Here is a 20,752-nt window from a genome sequence, read left to right as displayed (position 1 = left end):
GTTCTTGGGTGGCTGCTGCTCCAGATGTGCCCCCAGTATTAGCGACCCCCAGTATTAGTTCAGATGTGCCCACTAGCGGTTATAGAATGGGGTCCCTGAGCCAGCAGCATCCACACCACAGGAGTTCATTAGAAATGCAGGTTTTCAGGCAGGACCCCAACCCTGACCTACTGAATCCAAGACTGGGGGTGGACCAGTGATCTGTGTTTAATTAGGTGATCCTGGTGCGTGCTGAAGTCTGAGAACGGGAGAAGCACCTGAGGTGAGTGTGGACAAGACCAGTGTGAAGCAGAGAGGCACAAAACCCTCTCAGGCTTTCCGGAGGCAAGGTCTCCCCAGATCCTGTATCCCCAGGGGCCTAACTTTCGGTCCTGGGGTTGCGTTCTCTTAATCCTTTTGTACCACCATTTTTGTAAGGCCCATTTGACACCATTTGTGGGTCTCAATCACAAGGCTTTAATTAGTGGGTTACTAATATGGACCAGAAACAGGGAAATGGAAATAACAAGAAAGAAGTTTTGATAAAGTGTGCTGAGAAAGAACAAGTCTCTTGTCCAGGCTTTGCTCCCCAAGCCAGATTTCTTTCCCTTCTCCTTTTTGTCTACAATGCCTCCCCTCCTGGTCCTGGTCCTGCAGTGATCTTTGCACACAGTTTACCACGTAGTTTATAGACGACACCAGTGCCCTGGAAGCAGCTGGGAGGCCACCTGCACCAGAGCTTCTCACTGTACCTACCAGTAGCGGCAGCACCACCTGGGAGTTTGATGTAAATGAGAATTCTCAGGCCCCATTGCAAATTACTGAATCAAAATCTCTGGGGGTCGAAGCAAGAATTTGTGTTTCTGTAAGCTCTCCAGGTATTAGGGAATCACTGGGTCCCACACCCAGAGTTTTTGATTCAGTATGTCTGGGTGCAGGCAAAGAATCTGAGTTTGAATTACTGGGGACAGGAGGTGTGTGTGTGTGTGTGTGTGTGTGTGTGTGTGTGTGTGTGTGCATGTGTGTATGTTTTAGGGACATTGGGGTGGGGGGTATTGGGAAGATGGTTCTTTACACTCAGATGTTAAGAAACCCAGTGATAGGACAGAAGAACCCTTTCAGGTTACCTTCCATTTAAAAAGGGTCCTTCTAAACAAAAACTCGTAGACACAGACAATAGTTTAGCAGTTAGCAGAGGGTAGTGGGGGAAGAGGGGTGGTACATGAGGCTAAAGGGGATCAAATATATGGTGATGGAAGGAGAACTGACTCTGGGTGGTGAACATACTATGATATATAGATGATGTATTATAGAATTGTATACCTGAAATCTATGTAACTTTATGAACCATTGTCACCCCAATAAACTTTAATTGAAAAAAAACAAAGGGTCCTTCTGCTAGACTCGCCTCTAAAGAACCTAAACAGCATTCATTATTGAGTACTTCTTCCCCTTAACATCCCGTGGCTCCTCTAAATTCCTGGAAATAACAGGGAAGCAGTAGGTGTGGCGATGTGTCCAAAGGCTATGGAGCTTTCCCTGAGAAAAGGGGTCGGGGGCCTCTAAAAATGACCTCAACCAGTGCAGTTCTCCAGCAGACCATCCTTCACAGAGACCCAGTGCGGGCACAGCTCTCAGCTCGCTCTCCTATACCTGTTGGTCATGTCTGCACCATCTCTTAGGTCTAGTCTTGTTATTTTTAATTCTTTTGGATCCACTGGACTTCTGCTTCCCTTGGGGGATTAAAAGTACTTCTGGTTCAGTTCTTTATTTGATGCTCATGTCTGGGTCTTAGAATCTTACAGGTTCTTAGTTGGAGGAAGGAAATTCTTTTGCACAGAGATGCACCCCCCAGGATGGGCAAATGTAAAAAGATGCCAGCCCTCAGGAAGGAAAAAGGAGGTGGCATTTGAGAAGGAAAGGACTGAAGCAGAAATAAGACGTGGTTGTGGAAGTAGCGAATCTAACGCTTTCTGAGGACTGGCTCATTTATTCTGAGCAGCTCCTCAGCATAAATATACTTCTGAAGGCAGTCGTCTAGCTTTCCATCCTGAGGGCTGGCAAAGGCTTAGGGAAACGGACAGTTGTGTGATTCGGTGGAAAAGAAAGTGTTTGCTGAAGCCCTTCTTTGTGAAGGACACCCAGAAAACAAGGTCGCAAGCAACAGGCTTATCCCCCAGGGAAGAGGCTCCACCTTTGATCTGAAACTCTTTAAGTAGTAAGCAGGGAGAGATGAGGAAGGAGGAGAGGCCTGGAGACCTCAGAGTTTGTGTGAGGCCGTGCACATCTGAACCCGGACCACAGTCCTGTAAGTGGAGTGGAGTTTCCAGCTCATTCCCTGGTGGCTCTGAAACAGATCATTATTAGTCTGTAATAACAGACTCTGTGCCTTGATGTCCAGTTCTGACATCACTGTGAGTTGTGTGGCAGAGTGAAAAAGTACGGACTACAGAGTCACACCCAAATGTGATCATGATTATCTCATATCCTAGCTGTGTGGCTTTGGGCAAGCTAATTTCCCTGGGCCTCATTCCCTCATCTATAAAATGGGAATAATAAGACCTACCTTGTCGTGAAGTAAGGGCATATGCAGGTGCTATAATACTGTCTTTGCCCAGTGAATGCGAATTCCCTTTTGTAAACCTTTTAAAAACTCCCCTTTCCTTATTGGACGCCTGCCCCAGTGGGTGGTACTCGCTGCATACTTCATGTATCATCAGAATTGTAGAGCAGCAGTCCTTCGTGAGCTGGTTGTATGATGGGAGAGGGACCTGAAGCTCCAAAAAGTGAAGTTCAAGCTCATTTGGCGAATGGGGGAGGTGGGATTGGAGCCCAGGTCTGATTTAATATCCAGATTCAAAACTCCTGCACAAACTCTCTCTTTTTGATCTTTTCCTTGGCAGTGCAAAGTTCAACAAGAAGAAGACCCAAAGAAAATGCACTTTGAACACTCGGTATGATTGGCAGAATATAACCCGGCACTAATTACTGTGTTTATTGATAATACTTTAAGGCCTGTTTTTAGCTATCACACATTTGCGTTACACTGTATTTTTGTGGGTTTATTTATTCTCAGTGTCTACGCTTTGTTTTCCCAACAAAACTGTAGGTCAGCCTAGGATATCCGTGAGTTGAGATCTGGTTTCTTCAACTAACTGCCACTTAGGAGCAGCCCTGGCCAAGTGACTGAACTCTGAGCCTCAGTTTCTTTCTCTGTAAAAGGAGCTAATAATAATTATGCTAATCTCAAGAAGTCTTTCAAAGATCAATGAGCTCATTAAAAAGGTAAAAGTTAGGTCCAACTGTGAAATGCTTGAGAAATGCAAGGTTTCCTTCTTGTATCTCCGGAAGGCAGGAGAAAGGTCTTCTTTCCCCCCGCCCCCTTTTTTTTTCCTGTTCCCTGCAACCTCCAGACAGGGCTAAGGATACAGCAGATGACCCCAAACCTTTGCTTTGGTCCCTTCCCTCATTAATTCATCTGGAACTGCAGCTAGACTCACCTTCCTAAAGCAGTGCTTAGTATGAATCACCACTCCCCGCAACTTTCTGCAAAGGGCCCCCTTGCTGGGAGAAGGACGTTTGTTCCCTCCAGCTCCTAAGCTCAGTGGGTAGGACCATAGATTGCCTTCTGTCCTTTTCCCACCACTGCACCTCCCCTCCCCCAGCAACTTCTGTCTCAGCCTAGCAGGTCTCCTGGCTCTTCTTTACTCTGCGAGGGGTGTCCCTGGCCTTCCATCTCATTGCTTCTGGGTCTAAGCGAAGCTTCACTTTCTCGTGAGGCATCTTCTGAACATCCTGCTCTCAAAGGACCTGATCTTTTAATTTTTAAAATGATTTAGCTCTTAATATTTATTTTGAATTGAGATAGAATTCACATACCATAAAATTCACCCTTTAGAGTATAGAATTCAGTGGCATTTATTTAGTACATTTGTAGTATTATGCACCCATCACCACTATCTAATTCCAGAACATTCTCATCACCCTAAAAGAAACCCCATACACATTAGAAGTCACTCCTCTTTCCCTCCTATCTCTAGCCACCAGCAATCACTAATCTACTTTCTGCCTGTGTGTATGGGTTTGCTTATTCTGGGCATTGCATATAATGGAATCATACAACATGAAGCCTTTTGTGTCTGGCTTCTTTCACTCAGCATAATCTTTTCATGTTTATTCATGTTGGAGCATGTGTCAGTACTTCATTCCTTTTCATGGCTGAATAATATTCCACTGAATAGATGTACCACTTTTGTTTATCCATTCACCAGTTGATGGACATTTGGGTTTTTTCTATTTTGGGAGCTATCATGAATAATGTTACTTTGAACATTCATGTGCAAACTTTTGTGTGGACATGTTTTCAGTTCTCTTGGGTCCTAATTTGGGAGTTAAATTGCTGGGTCATATGGTAACTCTGTTTTTAACTTTTGAGGAAACTGTTCCTTTTTGGATCTTACTGAACACTGAAAATGGCACTGCTGCTGGCAATCTTTTCTATTTCTTCTTCGTGGTAGGTCCTGAGCTCTCTTTCTAGCATAGTATTTGACACAGATAGAGCTCAGGAAATACATGGGGATGAAATGTGAATTGGGGGAAGTTGACACAGGAGACATAGAAGTGGGGTTTACTGTTTTATTGAAGGATTGTTAGCAAGCCCAACCCCAACAGACTTCTGGCTTTCGCGGCAGGACCTGGGGCTTCGAGCTCCAGGACAGACTGTTTCTTCCCTTATTATCTTAGCACAAGTTCACGCTGCTCCCCTCAGGAAGTGACAGCCAGGGCTCTTAAATTTTCTCCGAGAGACAGGCGTCTACATGGATTTTGCCACTGACCAGCTGGGTGACCCTGGATATAGTGGGTTCTGAACCCCCCTGGCTTTAGTCTTGATGTTTGGAAACGGGGCTGCATATCTTCAAAGGTGCTGGCTCCCAAGTGAGGCAAACCAGAATCATAACAATTCTGATTAATTGCACCAACATAGACCTACGTAAGTGATATTTCTGGCAGGAGGTTTGGGGTTCAGGGAGGTTAAAACAATAATAATTTAAAAAAAAAAAACAACAAACAGCTCAGGTGATTCTCATGATGAGCCAGAGATACCAGGTCTGAGAGCAATTAATGCTGAGTGATCCTTCCAGGTCTAACACTGTCTGATTCCATGAAACCGGATATTTCCAAGGCTGAAAGTAGAACTAGTTAAGAGCTTTTGAAAGAGATCAGTGATATCACAAAAACCAAGGCACCCAAGTAAGACTTGAAGGTGGGGGTGGACGATGCAGCCTGTGTGGGACAGGAATGAGGCTGGTGTGTTTTATGATGCTCATGTTGTGAGGAAGAGGGGCCACTTCTGCAAGGGGGTGGGAGCTGGTCCCTTGTCCACTGTAGAAATCAGACAGCTCTGTGTGCTTTAAGGGTCCTGCTATGGACCCTAGGTGTAGTGGCCAGGTGTTGTTGTGGCCTTTCCAGAAGTTCTTCCCCTTCTTATAACAAAATTCATCTTTTGGTTTGTGAATCTGTACTTCTCCCTCTAGCAGAACTCCTAATCCAGGGATTTACCTTTCCCAGTGTAACAAACCAAGCTGGTCAGGTGGAGGATCTCAGGCTCTTGGCTTGGTCCAGTGTAGGCAGATTTAATCAGAGCTCCTTCTTGGGACAGAAATGAGCTCTGAGAGAGAGAATGCTATCACCTCAGGGAGAGAGCCTTCCCAAGAATGAAGCCAACAGAAAGGAAAGAATGAGAGAAAGAGAGCAAGAGCAAGAGAGCAAGGTGGGCTGGGGAGACAATATTTCTTGAGCTCTTTGGGTCCAGATCATCCAAACCTCCTCCCTTTGACTTCTATTATGTGAGCCAGTGCTTTTTCACTTAAGGTGGTCTGGGTTGAGTTTCTGTAATGTGAAATCCAAAGAGTGTTGACCAGCACTCTTAGTAACACCAATGCTGGCAAAGACTTGACTTTAGGAAAGTATATGTCCAGAGGATGGTTCAAACCCTGTAAATCTGGTCCCTGCTCCATCCTTCAAAGATGTGCAGTTCCAGCAGTATGTACTCCACAATGCCTCCAGGTGAAAAATAACAACAGGAAGAGAACTGGGGCTAGGGAGTGGCTAGTTGTTGTTGTTTTTGTTGTTGTTTTGTCTGTTGTTTTGAGTGCTTACTAATTCTTTAAGCTTTCTACTAAATATTCTCATGTGTTACATAACTTAATCCTCATAACAACCATAGGTCATTATATGATTTCCATTTTGCAGATAAGCAATATTAGGCTTTTAATATTTATTTAATTGCCTAACTCAGGAGACCCATTATGTCATGAGGCAGGATTTTAAGCGAGCCCTGTCCAGAGTGCAGAGGTGGAGTTCTTAACCATCACGCGGATTTGTCAACAATAGCTCTCCAGGTCTCTTCTATCTTGTGTCTCAGAATCTCATCACTCCTCACTCATAGCTCCAAGGAACTTGCCTACAGTTTTGCTGTGAAGTTTCCCCAAACAGAAGAAAAATTCTTTCTGATCTGGAGTCTCAAATTTCTTTGAAAACTGTCTTCTGTCTCACTGCCTGCCATGGACCTCAGCTACACCTTAACCCCCTTCATCAACCCAAGGAAAACAGGTTTTATTTCCTGAAAGTTCCAGCACCAGGGGAGCTGGCAGCAGATGGTGTAGATGACATGTTATGCCCTTTTCATTTGGATGGGCATGAAATGCCCAAGGTGCGTGACCAGATGATGAGCCAGGTCTCCGCATCCAGGTGTACATTTGACATCCAGACAGAAACACTGTGACTTCAAAGTGATGGCTGAGCTGGAGACCTTGGATTTGGCCACAAATTCTTTCTGACCTTCCACTGAGCCTAGAAACTTTTGATATGACCATTGTTGTCCAACCTTTGCATTGGACAGATAAAGAAAATAAAGCTCAGAGAGTTTTAAAATAAGTTTCCTACTGTCACACAGCTAGTCTACCCAGGGCAGGGATCAGAAGCCACATATCTGTACAGGAATCCTCTGGGGCTACCTGGCCTGCATGACCTCCTTTGCCCTCATTCCTCTTATCCCTCATACTGAAGTGCTGAATGGTGCAGAGCAGCCCTGCTATGTCTTTCACAGAAACTCCTTATTTCCCAGTTGATGCTCTTTACTTCCCTCTCCTGTGCAAGTTGTCAGAATGTCTAGAAAAATCTGACAGCTGGTATTCCATTTAGGGATCACACGGGGTATGTGTTCCGAAAGGGCTCACAAAGAAATCTTACTGCCTTCCAGACAACTTCCAAATATAATACGATTTCATTGGCGATGAAATGGAAAATGAGTAAGGAGGATGAAGCTCCGTTTTGAAGCTTCATTACAAAATGAAGACATTTTGTAATGTCTACACCCAAGGAAATGACCCAGGCAAATTAGAGGCCAGAGCAGGACTTTGTCAGGTAGACCTGGGTTCAAATCCTGACTTGCTATTTGACTTTGGACAAATCACTCCACCTTGCTGAGCCTCAGTTTCCTCATCTGTACCACAGGGGCCACAGAACTTAACTCTCAGGCTGTGCCGATAGGTCGATGGGACATGTTAACAAATGACCAGCACTTGGCAGGTATGCCGAGCAGTTTTCTTCCACCCCTTTCCTGCTGGACTGCATCAATAGGGATTATGCAGTAATCACTAGAGGCAAGCACTACCAAACTTAATACATACAGAGGGTGCCCCAAAAATGTACCCACATTTTAAGAAAGGAAAAAACTGTATTAAAATTATGCTGGTGGTAACCACTTTGAGCACCTCTTGTAATTGTAGAAGTCAAACGTGACTTGTATTCATCTTTGATTATCACTATATATTGAGTATTACAATTTTAATACAATTTTTTCCTTTCTTAAAATGTGGATACATTTTTGGGGCACCCTCTATAGTTTTAAGTTGTCACAAGAATCTTTAATAAGGATCCAGTGGTAGGCAAATACATGATTCAACCACAAGACTTCTCAATTCCACATATGTCAGCGACTAGAACCAAATAATGAAATATGAAGTTGTCTCCCAGTGTCACCGAGCTTATGTTCACCAAAAACAAAATGTCTGGTGATTACAAGTGGTTGAACTGAAGCAAAACATCTTAAAACTCTCTTATGCAGCATGGATGATGAATGGGATCATGGGTAGTCACATAATCTTGTATCTAACCCATTTGGGCAGATGTGGACCTATTCATTTTTCCAAATAATTAGAACACAAGTATTGACAATTCACATGTAAGTACATGGAGCGTAAGTTATCTTAATAAGGGAATTCAAAAAGATCTGAGGGATTGGGATTGCCTGAAAGTCCTACTTCCAGCCAAATCTGATTGGACTGGGGATGTACAGCCCTCTAATTGTGGGCAATGTTAGAGAGCCCCTGATTCAGTTGGGTTAAATGACCTCATGCCCAAAGCACTCAGAACAGGGAGTATCAGCTGTTCAGTGCCTGATTCAGTCTGAATGACTTCCCTCCTGGAAACCAGGTGTGAATGCAGGAAAGGGCCATTTCAGAACCCTTGAGTTACATTCTTCTAGGCTCTTCTCTGCCTTCATAAGGGTTTGTACAGATGACTTCTTTTGGGGCTCCAGGAGAATGGGTTCCATGCATGATTTGAGCTCCCAATTTAGGGTTTCCAGAAGAAGGAGTAAGGACACCTTTCCTCATGTGTACCTTGAAATTTCATCCTATCTTCTCTTGTCCATTCCTTGGAGGAAAGTAGAAAAAATGCTGCTTGCTTATGATTACAGAGCCCTACCTATCATAAAGGTAGGGCAGATTGGAATGTGCAAGGGGCTGTGTTTGTGCGCATTTGTTGTTTGTGTTGACCTAAAAATCAAACAAATAAAGAAAACAAAATCAAGCTGCAATGAAAACTAAAAGGACAAAAACCCCAAAACTTCTTCATGAAGGGTTCCACGCACGATGGACTCCTGGCCTATTCCTGTGTTCTTTATTCTTCCATTCATGTGAAAGAAATAATTGACATTTCCTGACTTAATGGACAGAATCTGAACACCTTTGTAGAAGTGTTAGATCCAAGATTCATAAAAGTGAAAAGTATAATCACTGGAATAAAATGATGCTGATGACATTTGGAAATCCTCCTATTAATTTCTAACTGACTCGTGTCACACAGGTTGCCCACAGCAGTATTTTCAAACACTTTCCACACTCCAGAAGCTCCATCTCGACTTCGCTGACCTCAAAGACATCTGCTCTGGGCTTATTTACATTCCAACTCTGCCACAAAACGTCAGTTTCATGGACCGTCTTCTCCTTCCTCGCACAGACACAGATGCCCCCTTTTCGCTCTTGGAGATGAAGACCTCCTGCACCTTTAGGTTTGTGTTGATCATCGACTCCTTCCTCTGATACCTAATAGGGCAGGACTTCTAATGCCTAAGGGTCACCAGCTCTCCAGAAGAACTAATCAGCATGTACACACTTGCCGCAGCCAAGCTCCAAAAAAGTAGGAGGAATGGGCTTCTTGGGTGGGAAGCAGCAAGGGTGAAGGTAGTCTGAGTGGGGCTGTGGGGTCTGGGAGAAATACCCCACCCACTTCCTTCCCTCTCATTAGTCAGTGTGGGTTAGGAAGAAGATTAGATTTGATGAGAAAAGCCTCCCATTGCTTGAAAGAAACACAGGAAACCACCTGTGCCTTCAGAGTTAGATGCTGGATTTACCGAGAATTGGCATGGTGGAAGCTGACAGGTGCGTGAGGAATTGGAGATTTCAGTGAGGGCATGGCTGAAGTGGCTGGACAGGGCAAGAGAAGACAGCATGGAGTGCCAACTTGGGGGACAGGGAGGGCCCAAAGGCTGAGGGGAGGGTGAGTAGATTTAGGAGGCATGAGCCATGCAACTGTGTGATCAGACTGTGGAAGGAGCAGGGAGAGGTTCAAAATGCCACCAGGGCCCTGTTTGTGGGCAGTAGGTGTGGCAGAAGGATGGAAGGGAGGAGGCCAAGGTCAGCCATAGGACTCTCAGTACCAGAGCACTGGGCGTGAACTCAGGCTCTGTTCATTCTCTCTTCCTAGACACCTTTACCCAAAATACAGTTGGGGAGGCTCTTCCCTGAACATGGAGAGGTCTGTGGAGTTAAATATAGGCATATATGAGACTAGAAAAATCTTAAACCTAAACAAGAACCAATGAGCTTGTGGTTGGGGCCAAACAGTGCTGACAAAATAAAAAATAAATAAATAAATAAACTCTCTGACATAAAAATATGCAAACGGGATTATGTAATCAAGGTTGCAAAGGTCATTCCAAAAAGCAATGTGCCAATAATGTTTCTTTTGTTAAATAAGATCATGAATTTGAAAGCATTTAGTCCAGCGCCTGGTCCTCATCATGTACCCCCCAAATGACAGAAATGATAGCTGTTCTCAGTGTTTTATGTATGAATCATTAAAGCGGACCCGGTGAGACTTCTATTTGGAAACCCCTTTGTCAGAGATTTATTTCATTAATATATGAGCTTTTGAGTAATAAAGATATTGCTTAAAGTTCAGATTACTTTCCAGTGTAGTCTGACCTTTCTCAAATTACTAAGACTTGTGACATTTCTCTGAACAAAACACTGATCCACAAACAAAGGCTCTTGTGGAAAATGAGATGCCTGGAAGTACTTTCCTCCTAACTCAAGAATGGTTGCTGACAGTGGGGGGCTGACACGCTGAATGCTTTCACTGTTTATCAGTCAGCTAGGAATGAGATGGAACAGGAGTCCAGGCCTGCTCTTTCCCCGAGTTTTAGTCCACCCCCTGCCCTCCCCACCCCTATCTGCCCTTCCAATACCCCTGCCTGTCTGTTTGGAAATGGGTTGGCTCTGCCCCATGTGTTCTGTGCGGCTCCAACTCCAAGTGCAGTCATTGATGCTATGGCCTAAGTCACAAGGAGGGAGATCAAGGCAGCTTCTGGACCACAGCTGGGTTCTGTTTGCTGCACACAGCACCTTTGGGAATACTATTTGAATGCCTTTACTGGGGGGGGCGGGGGGCATTGCTCTCAAGGTTACCCCAGTCCCCACCACTCCCTATTTCTCTGACTTGAGTTAGTTTGTCACCTTGGAGTGTAAGCCATCTTCTGTTTCCTCTTGTCCTGGCCTTTGACCCTGCACACTGATGGGGCCCAGACAGAGCTGATGGGAGCCCAGGGCTGAGTGAACCACTGTGGCCATCTAGACTTGTTCAGCCCCGAGCAGCCTCCCGCCAGGCACGGCCAGCTCTAAAGTGGCAATTCCAAGACAAGGGACCCAAATGCCATTCCCGTGTCTATGTGACAGCTACCATCTGTATATGTTGACTTGTATATACCAACAATATATGTAGCTTACCATCTGTATATATTGACTTTTGACTATGTTTAGAAAAAAAGGATAGAAAAAAATAGTTTGCCCTCTTTAAGAAACCTCAGCATTGAACAAGTTAAAAATTGCTTGGTAGTCTACTGTGATGCTTTAATATAATTTTAAAAGTTCTATATATCAGAGCTATTAAAGCTGATCTGATTTTCAAATGAAAGAGGGATTCAGATTTAATTGTTTTGCTTCCCTGGAACTCTCTACTGATTAGGGGATACGGTAAACTGTTTGGTTTTTTTGTTTATTTTTTTCCTTAAGATTTCTTTCACAAGCCCAAGAGAAATGGCCTCTCATGGGTCCCCTTTCCAGCCCCAGGACGACCTTATTTCTTCTATAATTATGTGGTCAAGTTCACAAGAGTCTTCTCATGAATAGGGCTCTTTTGGGTGTTCCGGGAGCATAACACAGAGGTGACCCAGGCCTTCAGACGCGGTGAATCGGTGTAATTGTCTTGATGTTCATAGAGGAGGGAACAAGCTCACAGAGGCTGCATCCCTGGTCCAAGTCACACAGTTAGCCGCTGGACTTGAGCCAGGTTTACTGACAGTCCAAACAGGCTCTTTCCACCACACATGCGCAGACCCCACTAAGTAAAAGCCACACATCTAGTGACAGACCTTAGAGAGTCACTGGAGGAAGGACATGCTCAACAAGTTTCGCAAAAATGTAGACTTTGGGAAAAATAGGAAAAAAAAACCCACTAAAAACAACTGCATCTTTGCGAAAAGGGTCATTTAACCTCAGTACAGGATTCTTGGCTTCTGTACCCAGGAGACTGTAAACACATTTTTTCATGCAGAGGATATGGAAGCTTTGGCCTGTCCCAGACCAGGAAGAAAGTAGAAACATAGGTACCTACCTCCTTCAAACTCTGTCTGGCAGTTCCCTGAGGTATCGTTCAGGCTTTCCTCCTCATTGATGATGATATTCTCAATGTCCTTCATCGTCAAGTGGTCCCGGAAGGCGTGATAGAGGATGTGCTTCAGCTCCTCCAGAGTGATCCTCTGCATGTCGAACTGTGGAGGGAAAGAGGAGTGAGAGCCCATTGGGCACATGGGGGAAAGAACTCCACTTGGGACCTGACCAGCGAGCCCTAAAGCTCCTCTACAGAAACTCGTCCCAGGGTTTCAGGACCCCAGAGGAGCAGTTTTCCATCATGTTCAGCTCCAAGCATGCTTGTTGGGAATACAGTAAGTGCAACATATCCCCCTCAACTGAGACTTCTGGGGAAAAAATGCCACCTGCTAGTTTGGTTTCCTACTCATCCAGCCCTCCACACCTCGTGTACTTTGGAGCTGTGGCACACTTCAGACAATGCATATGTCTCTAAAATTTTTATAATCTCCCAAGAAGACAGCAATTCACATCTTGATTTAAGTATGTAAATCAAGTATCTTGTTTGAACAAGATCAATGCAAGTTCAAAGCCATGTTTATGAGGAAGAGCAGCTGAAGGGGAAGTGTAGCAACCCCAGTTAGGTACTTCCCCTCTTAGTGGCAGTGTTATACTTTCCCATTCCTTTTGTCGGGTTTTGTTGTGTCACTTTCTTAGCCAGTGAAATGTGAGTAGAAGTCACATATGCCACCTCCAATTAAAAGTTTTAAGAGTGCATACAGATTTTTCAATTGGAGTTTTGGATTTCTGCGGATAGATGCCTACGAGTGGAAAGTCCTCTGATGGCTCAGTGCGAGGTCGGAGGGATAGTGGATGGGGGGAAGGGGGTCCACAGTGTAAGGGATATAAATGATGAACGTCTAAGTATTACCTTGTCTTGTACACCTGAAACTAATAAAATTTAAAAAAAAAAAAAAGCTTTAAGAGCCATTGTGTGGTTCTATCATTTGTTCTTTTCCCTCTGCCATGAGAATAACATGCCATACAGACGGGCTATACCATCTGTCTGGGTCCCAGAATGAGGATAAAAAGAAAAATACTTGCAGATATTTGATAAAAGAAAAATAATGTGAGTAAGAAATGCCCTTTGTCGTCATTAGCCATAGAGACTGTGGGCTTGTTCGCCACAATAGTGTAACTTGCTTTACTTCAACAATACAAAAATTAGTACATAGAAATGACAGGGCACCATTACAAACATTCTAAAATATGACGTATGGCTTCCAGTGGCAGGCAGTGGGAAATAAGAAAACTGTTATTGGAACTTGGAAAGATAACAACCCTTAGTATGCAGTAGCACAAATTTGGTAAAATCGTGGCCTGTGATAACTTCTTAGGACAGAATATATTGAGTGACTTTGTAACTTGGGAAAAAATTGGGGAAACAGCAGACTCTGGTTGCAGCTGGGTGCATCTGACAGGGTGCCGCAAGAAATAAATGAGCTCAGAAAGGAACTGATTGGTTTGCAAACCAGGAACATAGGCAACTCAGACATTCCTGGACTTGCAGGAAAGAGCAGATGTTTCTCACCTCCAACTAGTAAGAGATAAAATTGAGAAATTCTTTAAATAAGGATATAGACCCATTAAAACAAATCAAAATGTCCCTTGTTAAAACCTCTGAATGTGTTAGGTGACTCTCCCACAAAGCTAGTTATTAAGTTTAAAGAGAGGTATGTCTCAAAAATAATTGTGAATATGGCTGTTAGCATATACCACTTGGAATCGAATAGATAAAAATGTGACTAAGTTTTTGAGAAAGCTGTACTGGCCAAAAGCCAACAGCCTGGGTTTCAAAGACTCTATGACTCTTCAAAACATAAAATGATGTTTGGGCTCCCAATCTTCTACGGTCAAAAGCTATTGTGAAGATAAGCTACACAGACCCCAAGAAGGATGTAGTTTCCAGTGCCCTCATTAGATGAGTTATAAGGAGTGGAAAAGGCTGGATCCCCCAGATGGTGAAGCTGGGAATTATATCTGAAATCATGCAATGAAACCAAGAGCAATTTCCAGGACACAGAACTAGCGTCTAATCAAGGGATAGTCCTCATCCTAAGCTCTGTCCAACAGGATTTCAGAATTGCTCTGAGTTCCCATTTTTTTTCTTGCTGGATAGGAATGATTTTGTAGTTAGCCTAACCCTATTCTACCGCCATATGTGAGTGTGTGTGTGTGTGTGTGTGTGTGTGTGCTCAAGTGCATGTGTATGTGTGAGAGGGATGGTTAATTTTTCTTTTCAGTTCGTATGTCTCCAGATCAAGAGGAGCTGCACCGGAATCGATCTATCTCATGAGATTCTAGATCGTGAGGCTTATGCTGTTGTTGGATGGGACTTTTACGGTTTCTCCCGTGGGGAGGGGATGAGTATGTTTTATGGCTGTAGGGAATGAAATAAATACTTATGAGCAAGAATGTGGGCTGTAACAGGTTATATTATTTTCAACTATTTGTTTGCCCTCTCTCTGAGAGATTCTCCTTGCCCACTGACATCAGGCTTTGGCCAATTAAATGAGAGTGAAAGTGATACATGAAAGCGGCGAAAGTCTCAAAAGCCGTTGCGTATTCTGCCATTTCTCTTTTCTTTCTGCCACAAAAGCATAGGCACCAAATAGGGGCTGCTTCTTCCTTCTGGGTCCTAGAATGACTACAACGTAGAACTAACCATGAAGAGCATGTAACTTGAGTGAGAAACAAGTCTTTGTTTTTAGCCACTAAGACTTTGGGATTTCCGCAGCATAACTGAGCCAAGAATGAATATAGAAATCAACGTTTTAAGTTAGTCTGGATTATGATAAAAGAAATTTAGACATTTTTCTTCTCCTGCTTTCTTTGTGAAACAATTTCTACTTTGCTTTAAGTATGCGCCTTATTCTAACCAATTAAGTTGGGCTACTGAAACCTGCTGGAAATTTAAATGACTCAAGTTCAAAGCCATTTCTATGACTAAGAGCTTCTGAAGGGGAGTGTGCAAAGTGGATTTGTTTTCTGCATCCCAGTTTATTGACAATAAAAGTAAATTTTGAGATATACCCAGGATTGAGCCTTAGATTTGACAGGGGGACATGCGGTTGTCAGCCTGCGTGAGAAGGCTGACAAAATGAACGGTGAGGGTGAGAGACCTCAGATGAAAAAATTGGGACCCTCCTGCCAAGGTCAGAGAAGAGTGACAAAGTCAAAGAGACTGAGAAAATGAGTAACTATTTCCCAGAAGACCAAATGAAGGACTGGAGTGCCTGGAAAAACTGACCAGCTGAGAGTTTGCTGAAATTCAGAAATAAGATGAAAAGAATTGGCCAGGGACTGTGAGAAGGACAGGACAAATGCAGGTTCCAGAAATCTATAGTTTTCCTTTTATTTGGCTATCTGGGTCATGTTTTAATATATCATGTTTTAATAGTGAATTAAAATTAGTGGAGCAGAATTCCATGTTTTCTATATTTTCAGCATAGATCTGTCTTTTACAAGTTTAAAATAAATCACTATAAAACAATTTGGACATAATGCTAACAAGTATTTCTTCCATAATTATCAGTCCATTTAACTTTTTAATTTTTCTTGAGTCAATTTTGGAATTTTGTTATTTTTTTAGAAGAACCAGTCAAAACATTTTCATTACTATTAGCATATAACTATGCACAATAGTACCATAATTTTAAATTTCAATACTTATATCTCATTCCATATTTATAACCCTATTTTTTTCCTCTAGGTTTTATTTTTTTTGTTTTGTTTTATTCTGTTTGTAGTGGATCCTGTTTAAAGAATATGGCCTGTACATCTCTTATTTTTAGGAACCTAAGGAGTTTTTTGGTATCTCTGGTGGAATCTCTGTAGGATCAATTACACAAATGTATTTATCTTTATACCTTTATTTATCTTTATTATGTAGCCTCATAATTGTAATCTATACCTTGTGTAACATTATTATTACTTTTTGGACTGCTTATTGTTTTGTTTTGTTTTGTTTTTAAGGAGGGCGCAGCTCACAGTGGCCGATGTGGGGATCAAACCAGCAACCTTGGTGTTATTAGCACCACGCTCTAACCAATTGAACTAACCGGCCACCCCAGGACTACTTGATTTTTCAAAGACCATGAGTAACATATTAAAGTCTATGAAGAGAATTGTATCTGCATAAATTGCTCTTGTAGACCTAATGTTTTTAAGTGAGTCCTAATATTTTAAAAATATTTTTAAAATTAAAGTTCTGATATTTTTTAAATATTTAAACATTTTTAAATGAAAATAATTTTAATAATAAATTTAAATCGCTATTTTTTAGTGCCAAAAGATTGATTTCCTAATTCAAAAAGTGGTTATTGATGACTCCATGGCAGACACTGAGATGGAGATAAAGGGTGAGCAAGACACAGTCACAGACATTGCTCTCAAAAGACAAGCAAATGAGCAATTTTAATTCATTGTGATACATTCTGTGACAAATGAAGCACAGGATGCCTGGAAACACCTGGGAAGGGAGAGCTGGTCCTAAAAGACTTCCTGGGACAGGGACATGCAACCTAAGACCCAAAGGAAAAGAGTTTTCCAGGTGAGCGGGTGGGACGAGAGAGTTAGGGGAAGGGAGGGGAAAAGGGCATGTCAGCGGGAGGGGACATCATACCAAGACCGACGGGGCGCGAAAGTGCCCCACATGCACTAAAGGGCCATCTGTGGAGTTCTGAGGAATTAACAGTAGGAAGGTGGTAGGTGTGGGGCGAGAGCTGTGGGTAGGTGGCTAACCAATAAAGACCTGTATGCCATGATGAAGAGCTTGTTGGTTTTTGTTTGTTCGTTTTTATGTTTTTATTATGGCAAATATGCATAACATAAATTTACCATTTTATCCATTTTAAGTGTAACAGGTCAGTGGCACTAAGTACATCTACATTGTTGTGCAACCATCACCACCATTCATCTAGAGAACTTTTTCCATTTTCCCCAACTGAAACTTTGTACCCATTAAACACTATTTCCTCATCCCCCTTGCCGCCCTCCCGCCCCCCAAACTCCAGGCAATCACCATTCCACTTTCTATAGAAAATCAAACATGAATTTGACTGTTCTAGGTATGTTATGTAAGTGGAATCATACAGTATGTGTCCTTTTGTGATTGGCCAATTCACTTAGCATAATGTCTTCAAGGTTCATCCATGGTGCAGCATATATTAGCATGCTATAGAATTGCATTCCTTTTTAAGGCTGAACAATATTCCGCTGTTTGTCTAGGCTACGTTTTGTTTATTTGTCCATGCACAGACACTTGTATTGCTTCCACCCTGTGGCTGTTGTGACTAATGCTGCTATGAACACAGGGGTAAAAATACCTGCTCATGTCCCTGCTTTCAGTTTTTTGGGGTATATGACCAGAAGTGCACTTGCTGACTCATATACTAGTTCTATGTTTAATTTTTGAGAAATAAAGCTTGGTTTTATCTTTTGGGTAAAATGAAGTACCACTAAAGGATTTTCATCAGGGAAATTACCTCATCAAGTTTGACCTTGAGAAAAATTCTTTTTTGCTGGTACAAGAGGCAGGACAACCAGATAGGCTATAGAAATAACAGGTTTAGAAACCACGATAGGCTATGAGGACAGAGAGAATTCCAGAACCATGGAGGGACAAGAGAAGCTGATAAGACTTGGTGATTCATTGTATGGAGTGGAAAGGAGAATGAGTCAATTAGGATGACACCTGGGCTTTATGTTCAGCTGAATGATAGCAGAGGACAAACAGGCTTACAGAGAAAGATGACAAACTAAATTTTGGAAGTGTGCATTGGAGGTTCTGGAGGGATGGCCCGATAGACCAGCCCAGAAGGAAGTAGGATGTATAGATATGGGCTACAGATACAGATTTGGAAGTTATTTTTATACAGATGATAATAAAAGTAATTAGAAAGGATGGCAGCATCCAGGAAGTGTGAAAAAGCCCAGGAAAGGCATTGGGAAGACTTCAAGATAAACAGATGGACAGCCTTCATTAGAGAACTGACAGGCTGTGAGTGATACTGTGCTTATAATAAATATATATTTTGGCTTTCTGTCTATGGTCCCTGGTTCCTGGCTCACAGCTCCCAAAGCCCTTGGAATTTCCTGAATAGTAAGAGCCATGGGAACACCTTTTATAATATTTGGTCTCTTGTCCTCAGTTCCTGAAATTGCTTCAGAGCCATAAATGGGTGTCTTCTTATTCATAACAAGCCTCTTTCAACCATACTTTATGTTAGTGAGGTGACTAGTGGAAAGCCCCTAAAGATGGGGATGCTTGTTGCCAGGGAACCAGTCATAAACAGAAGGTTGAAACTTTCAATCCCATCCCCTGACTTTCTGGGAGGTAACAGGGGCTGGAGATTGAGTTCAGTCACCAACGGCTAATGATTTAATCAGCCATGCCTATGTAAGGAAGTCTCCATAAAAACGAAAAAGGAGGGGTTCAGAGAGCTTCTAAGTTATAATGTGAACCGGAACACTTTTATGTGCCACCATGCCAGGTCCCAAACTCCACAAGGACAGAAGCTCCTTTGTTCAGGATCTCTCCCATGTATCTCTTCATCTAGTTGTTTTAATATCCTTTGTCATAACTCGTAATCTAGTAAATAAACTGGTTTCCTGAGTTCCATGAGCTGCTCTAGCAAATTAATCACACCAAGGGGGGTCATGGGAACGTCTGATTTATAGGCACACCTTAGAAATATCATGGGTTTGGTTCTAGATCACCACAATAAAGCAAATGTTGCAAGAAAGCAAGTCCCACAATTTTTTTTTTGTTTCAAAGTGTACATAAAAGTTATGTTTACACTGTAGTCTATTAAGTATGCAATAACATTATATCTAAAAAAAAAAGCACTTACCTTAATTAAAAACACGTTATTGCTAGAAAATGCTAACCATCAACTGAGCCTTAAACCTTATGAACCAACCTCTGCTAGCTTCAAGCTTTTCTTCTGCAGCTTCCTCATCTCACTTAGCCCTCAATAAATTTGAAGAGATTTAAGGTCTTGCCCTAGATTAGGCTTTGGCTTAAGGGAATGTTGTGGCTGGTTTGATCTATCCAGACAACTAAAACTTTCTGCATATCAGCAATAAGGCTGTTTCTCTTATCATTCGTGTGTTCACTGAAATAGCACTTTTCATTTCCTTCAATAACTTTTCCTTTGCATTCACAGCTTAGCTAACTGTTTGGCACAAGAAGCCTAGCTTTCGGCCTATCTCAGACTTCTTCACTAAGCTTAATCGTTTCTAGCTTTTGATTTAAAGTGAGAGATGTATAACTCTTCCTTTCACTTGAAAATTTAGAGACCACTGTAGGGTTATTAACTGGACTAATTTAAGTATTTTTCTGTCTTGGGGAATAGGGAGGTCTTAGGAGAGGGAGAGAGATGGGGGGGCAGGTGGTGCAACAGTCAGAATACACACACTATTTATCAAGTTTGCCAGCATATGAGCATAGTTCATGATGCCCATAACAAATATAATATTAATAATGAAAAAGTTTGAAATACTCTTAGAATTAACAAAACTTGACACAAAGACACGAAGTGCACAATTGCTATTGGAAAAATGGTGCCAATAGACTTGCTCAATGTAGGAGTGCCAAAAACCTTCAATTTGTAAAAAATGCAATATCTGCAAAGCCCAGTAAAATGAGGTATACTTGCATGGCCAGTCATTCAGAAGCACAGGTAACAGTCTCGACCTACAATTGGCACATGAAGTGAAGGGCAGGCTTGTGGGACTGAATGCATCTGGAATCTGATGCTATCTCTAAGTAGATAGTGTCAGAATTGAGCTGATTGTAGGACAACCACCTGATGTTGGAGAATTGCTTGATGGTGTAGGGGGAAAACCCACACATTGGAACTGGGTGCAAAACCATAGTGTGCTTTTTATCAATGTACACAATTAGTCATTAAAAATATATGTGACTTCTCTTTGAAAAACAACTATTCTTTACATCATGCTTATGCTCATTACAATACAGCTATGCTTATTTTCTTTCTATGTGGATTTTCTACTTAATGTTTGTGCCCCTTTGGTTCTTAAACGTTCTATACTATAGTAAACACATCTCTTTAAAAAGCTATGTGTCTTATAAAGAGACTGTGCGTGTCTTATAAAGAAAATAGAGTTAGATTAAAAAATGTAATGGGATTCTTTGCCTTCCAATAAGAGTCTAATTACATTTTCATATATTTTTATAAATATCATGAGGTGTACTTCTGTTATTTCATCTCCTGCCTTCTAGTCTTCAGCATTCCTTATGATAAAAAACAAAAACAAAAACAAAAACAAAAACCCAGGGAATTACATCACAGAAATTGTAGCATGAGGAGTGCTTCTTAAAATCTTCCCTGGAAGTTATAACAAATTGAACAGCTATAATTCAATAAAGGATAACTAAAGCAACACACAAGCAAGCTTGAGAGACTTGCGCATGGAATCACCTGAAGGTGGAAAAATTGGGTGAGCAGGAGAGGAGGGAAGGAGGAAGTGCAGGA

The 20,752-nt window shown here is 42.2% G+C and overlaps 1 protein-coding gene across 2 annotated transcripts in view; it reads right to left on the bottom strand.

Annotated features, from left to right (window-relative positions):
• The window catches only part of CALN1 (calneuron 1), a 583,103-nt gene that overhangs the window by 7,898 nt on the left and 554,453 nt on the right, over nt 1–20,752 (bottom strand). For both annotated transcript variants that reach the window (XM_081053080.1, XM_081053081.1), the window contains one exon: nt 12,217–12,373. In XM_081053080.1, the coding sequence (XP_080909206.1) occupies nt 12,217–12,373 (157 nt within the window). The remainder of the gene's footprint in view (nt 1–12,216; nt 12,374–20,752) is intronic.

Source organism: Rhinolophus hipposideros (genome assembly GCF_964194185.1).
Source record: "Rhinolophus hipposideros genome assembly, chromosome: 7".
Classification (NCBI taxonomy): Eukaryota; Metazoa; Chordata; class Mammalia; order Chiroptera; family Rhinolophidae; genus Rhinolophus; species Rhinolophus hipposideros.
Note: the sequence above shows the minus strand (reverse complement) of the source record. Positions and strands in the feature narration are given on the sequence as shown.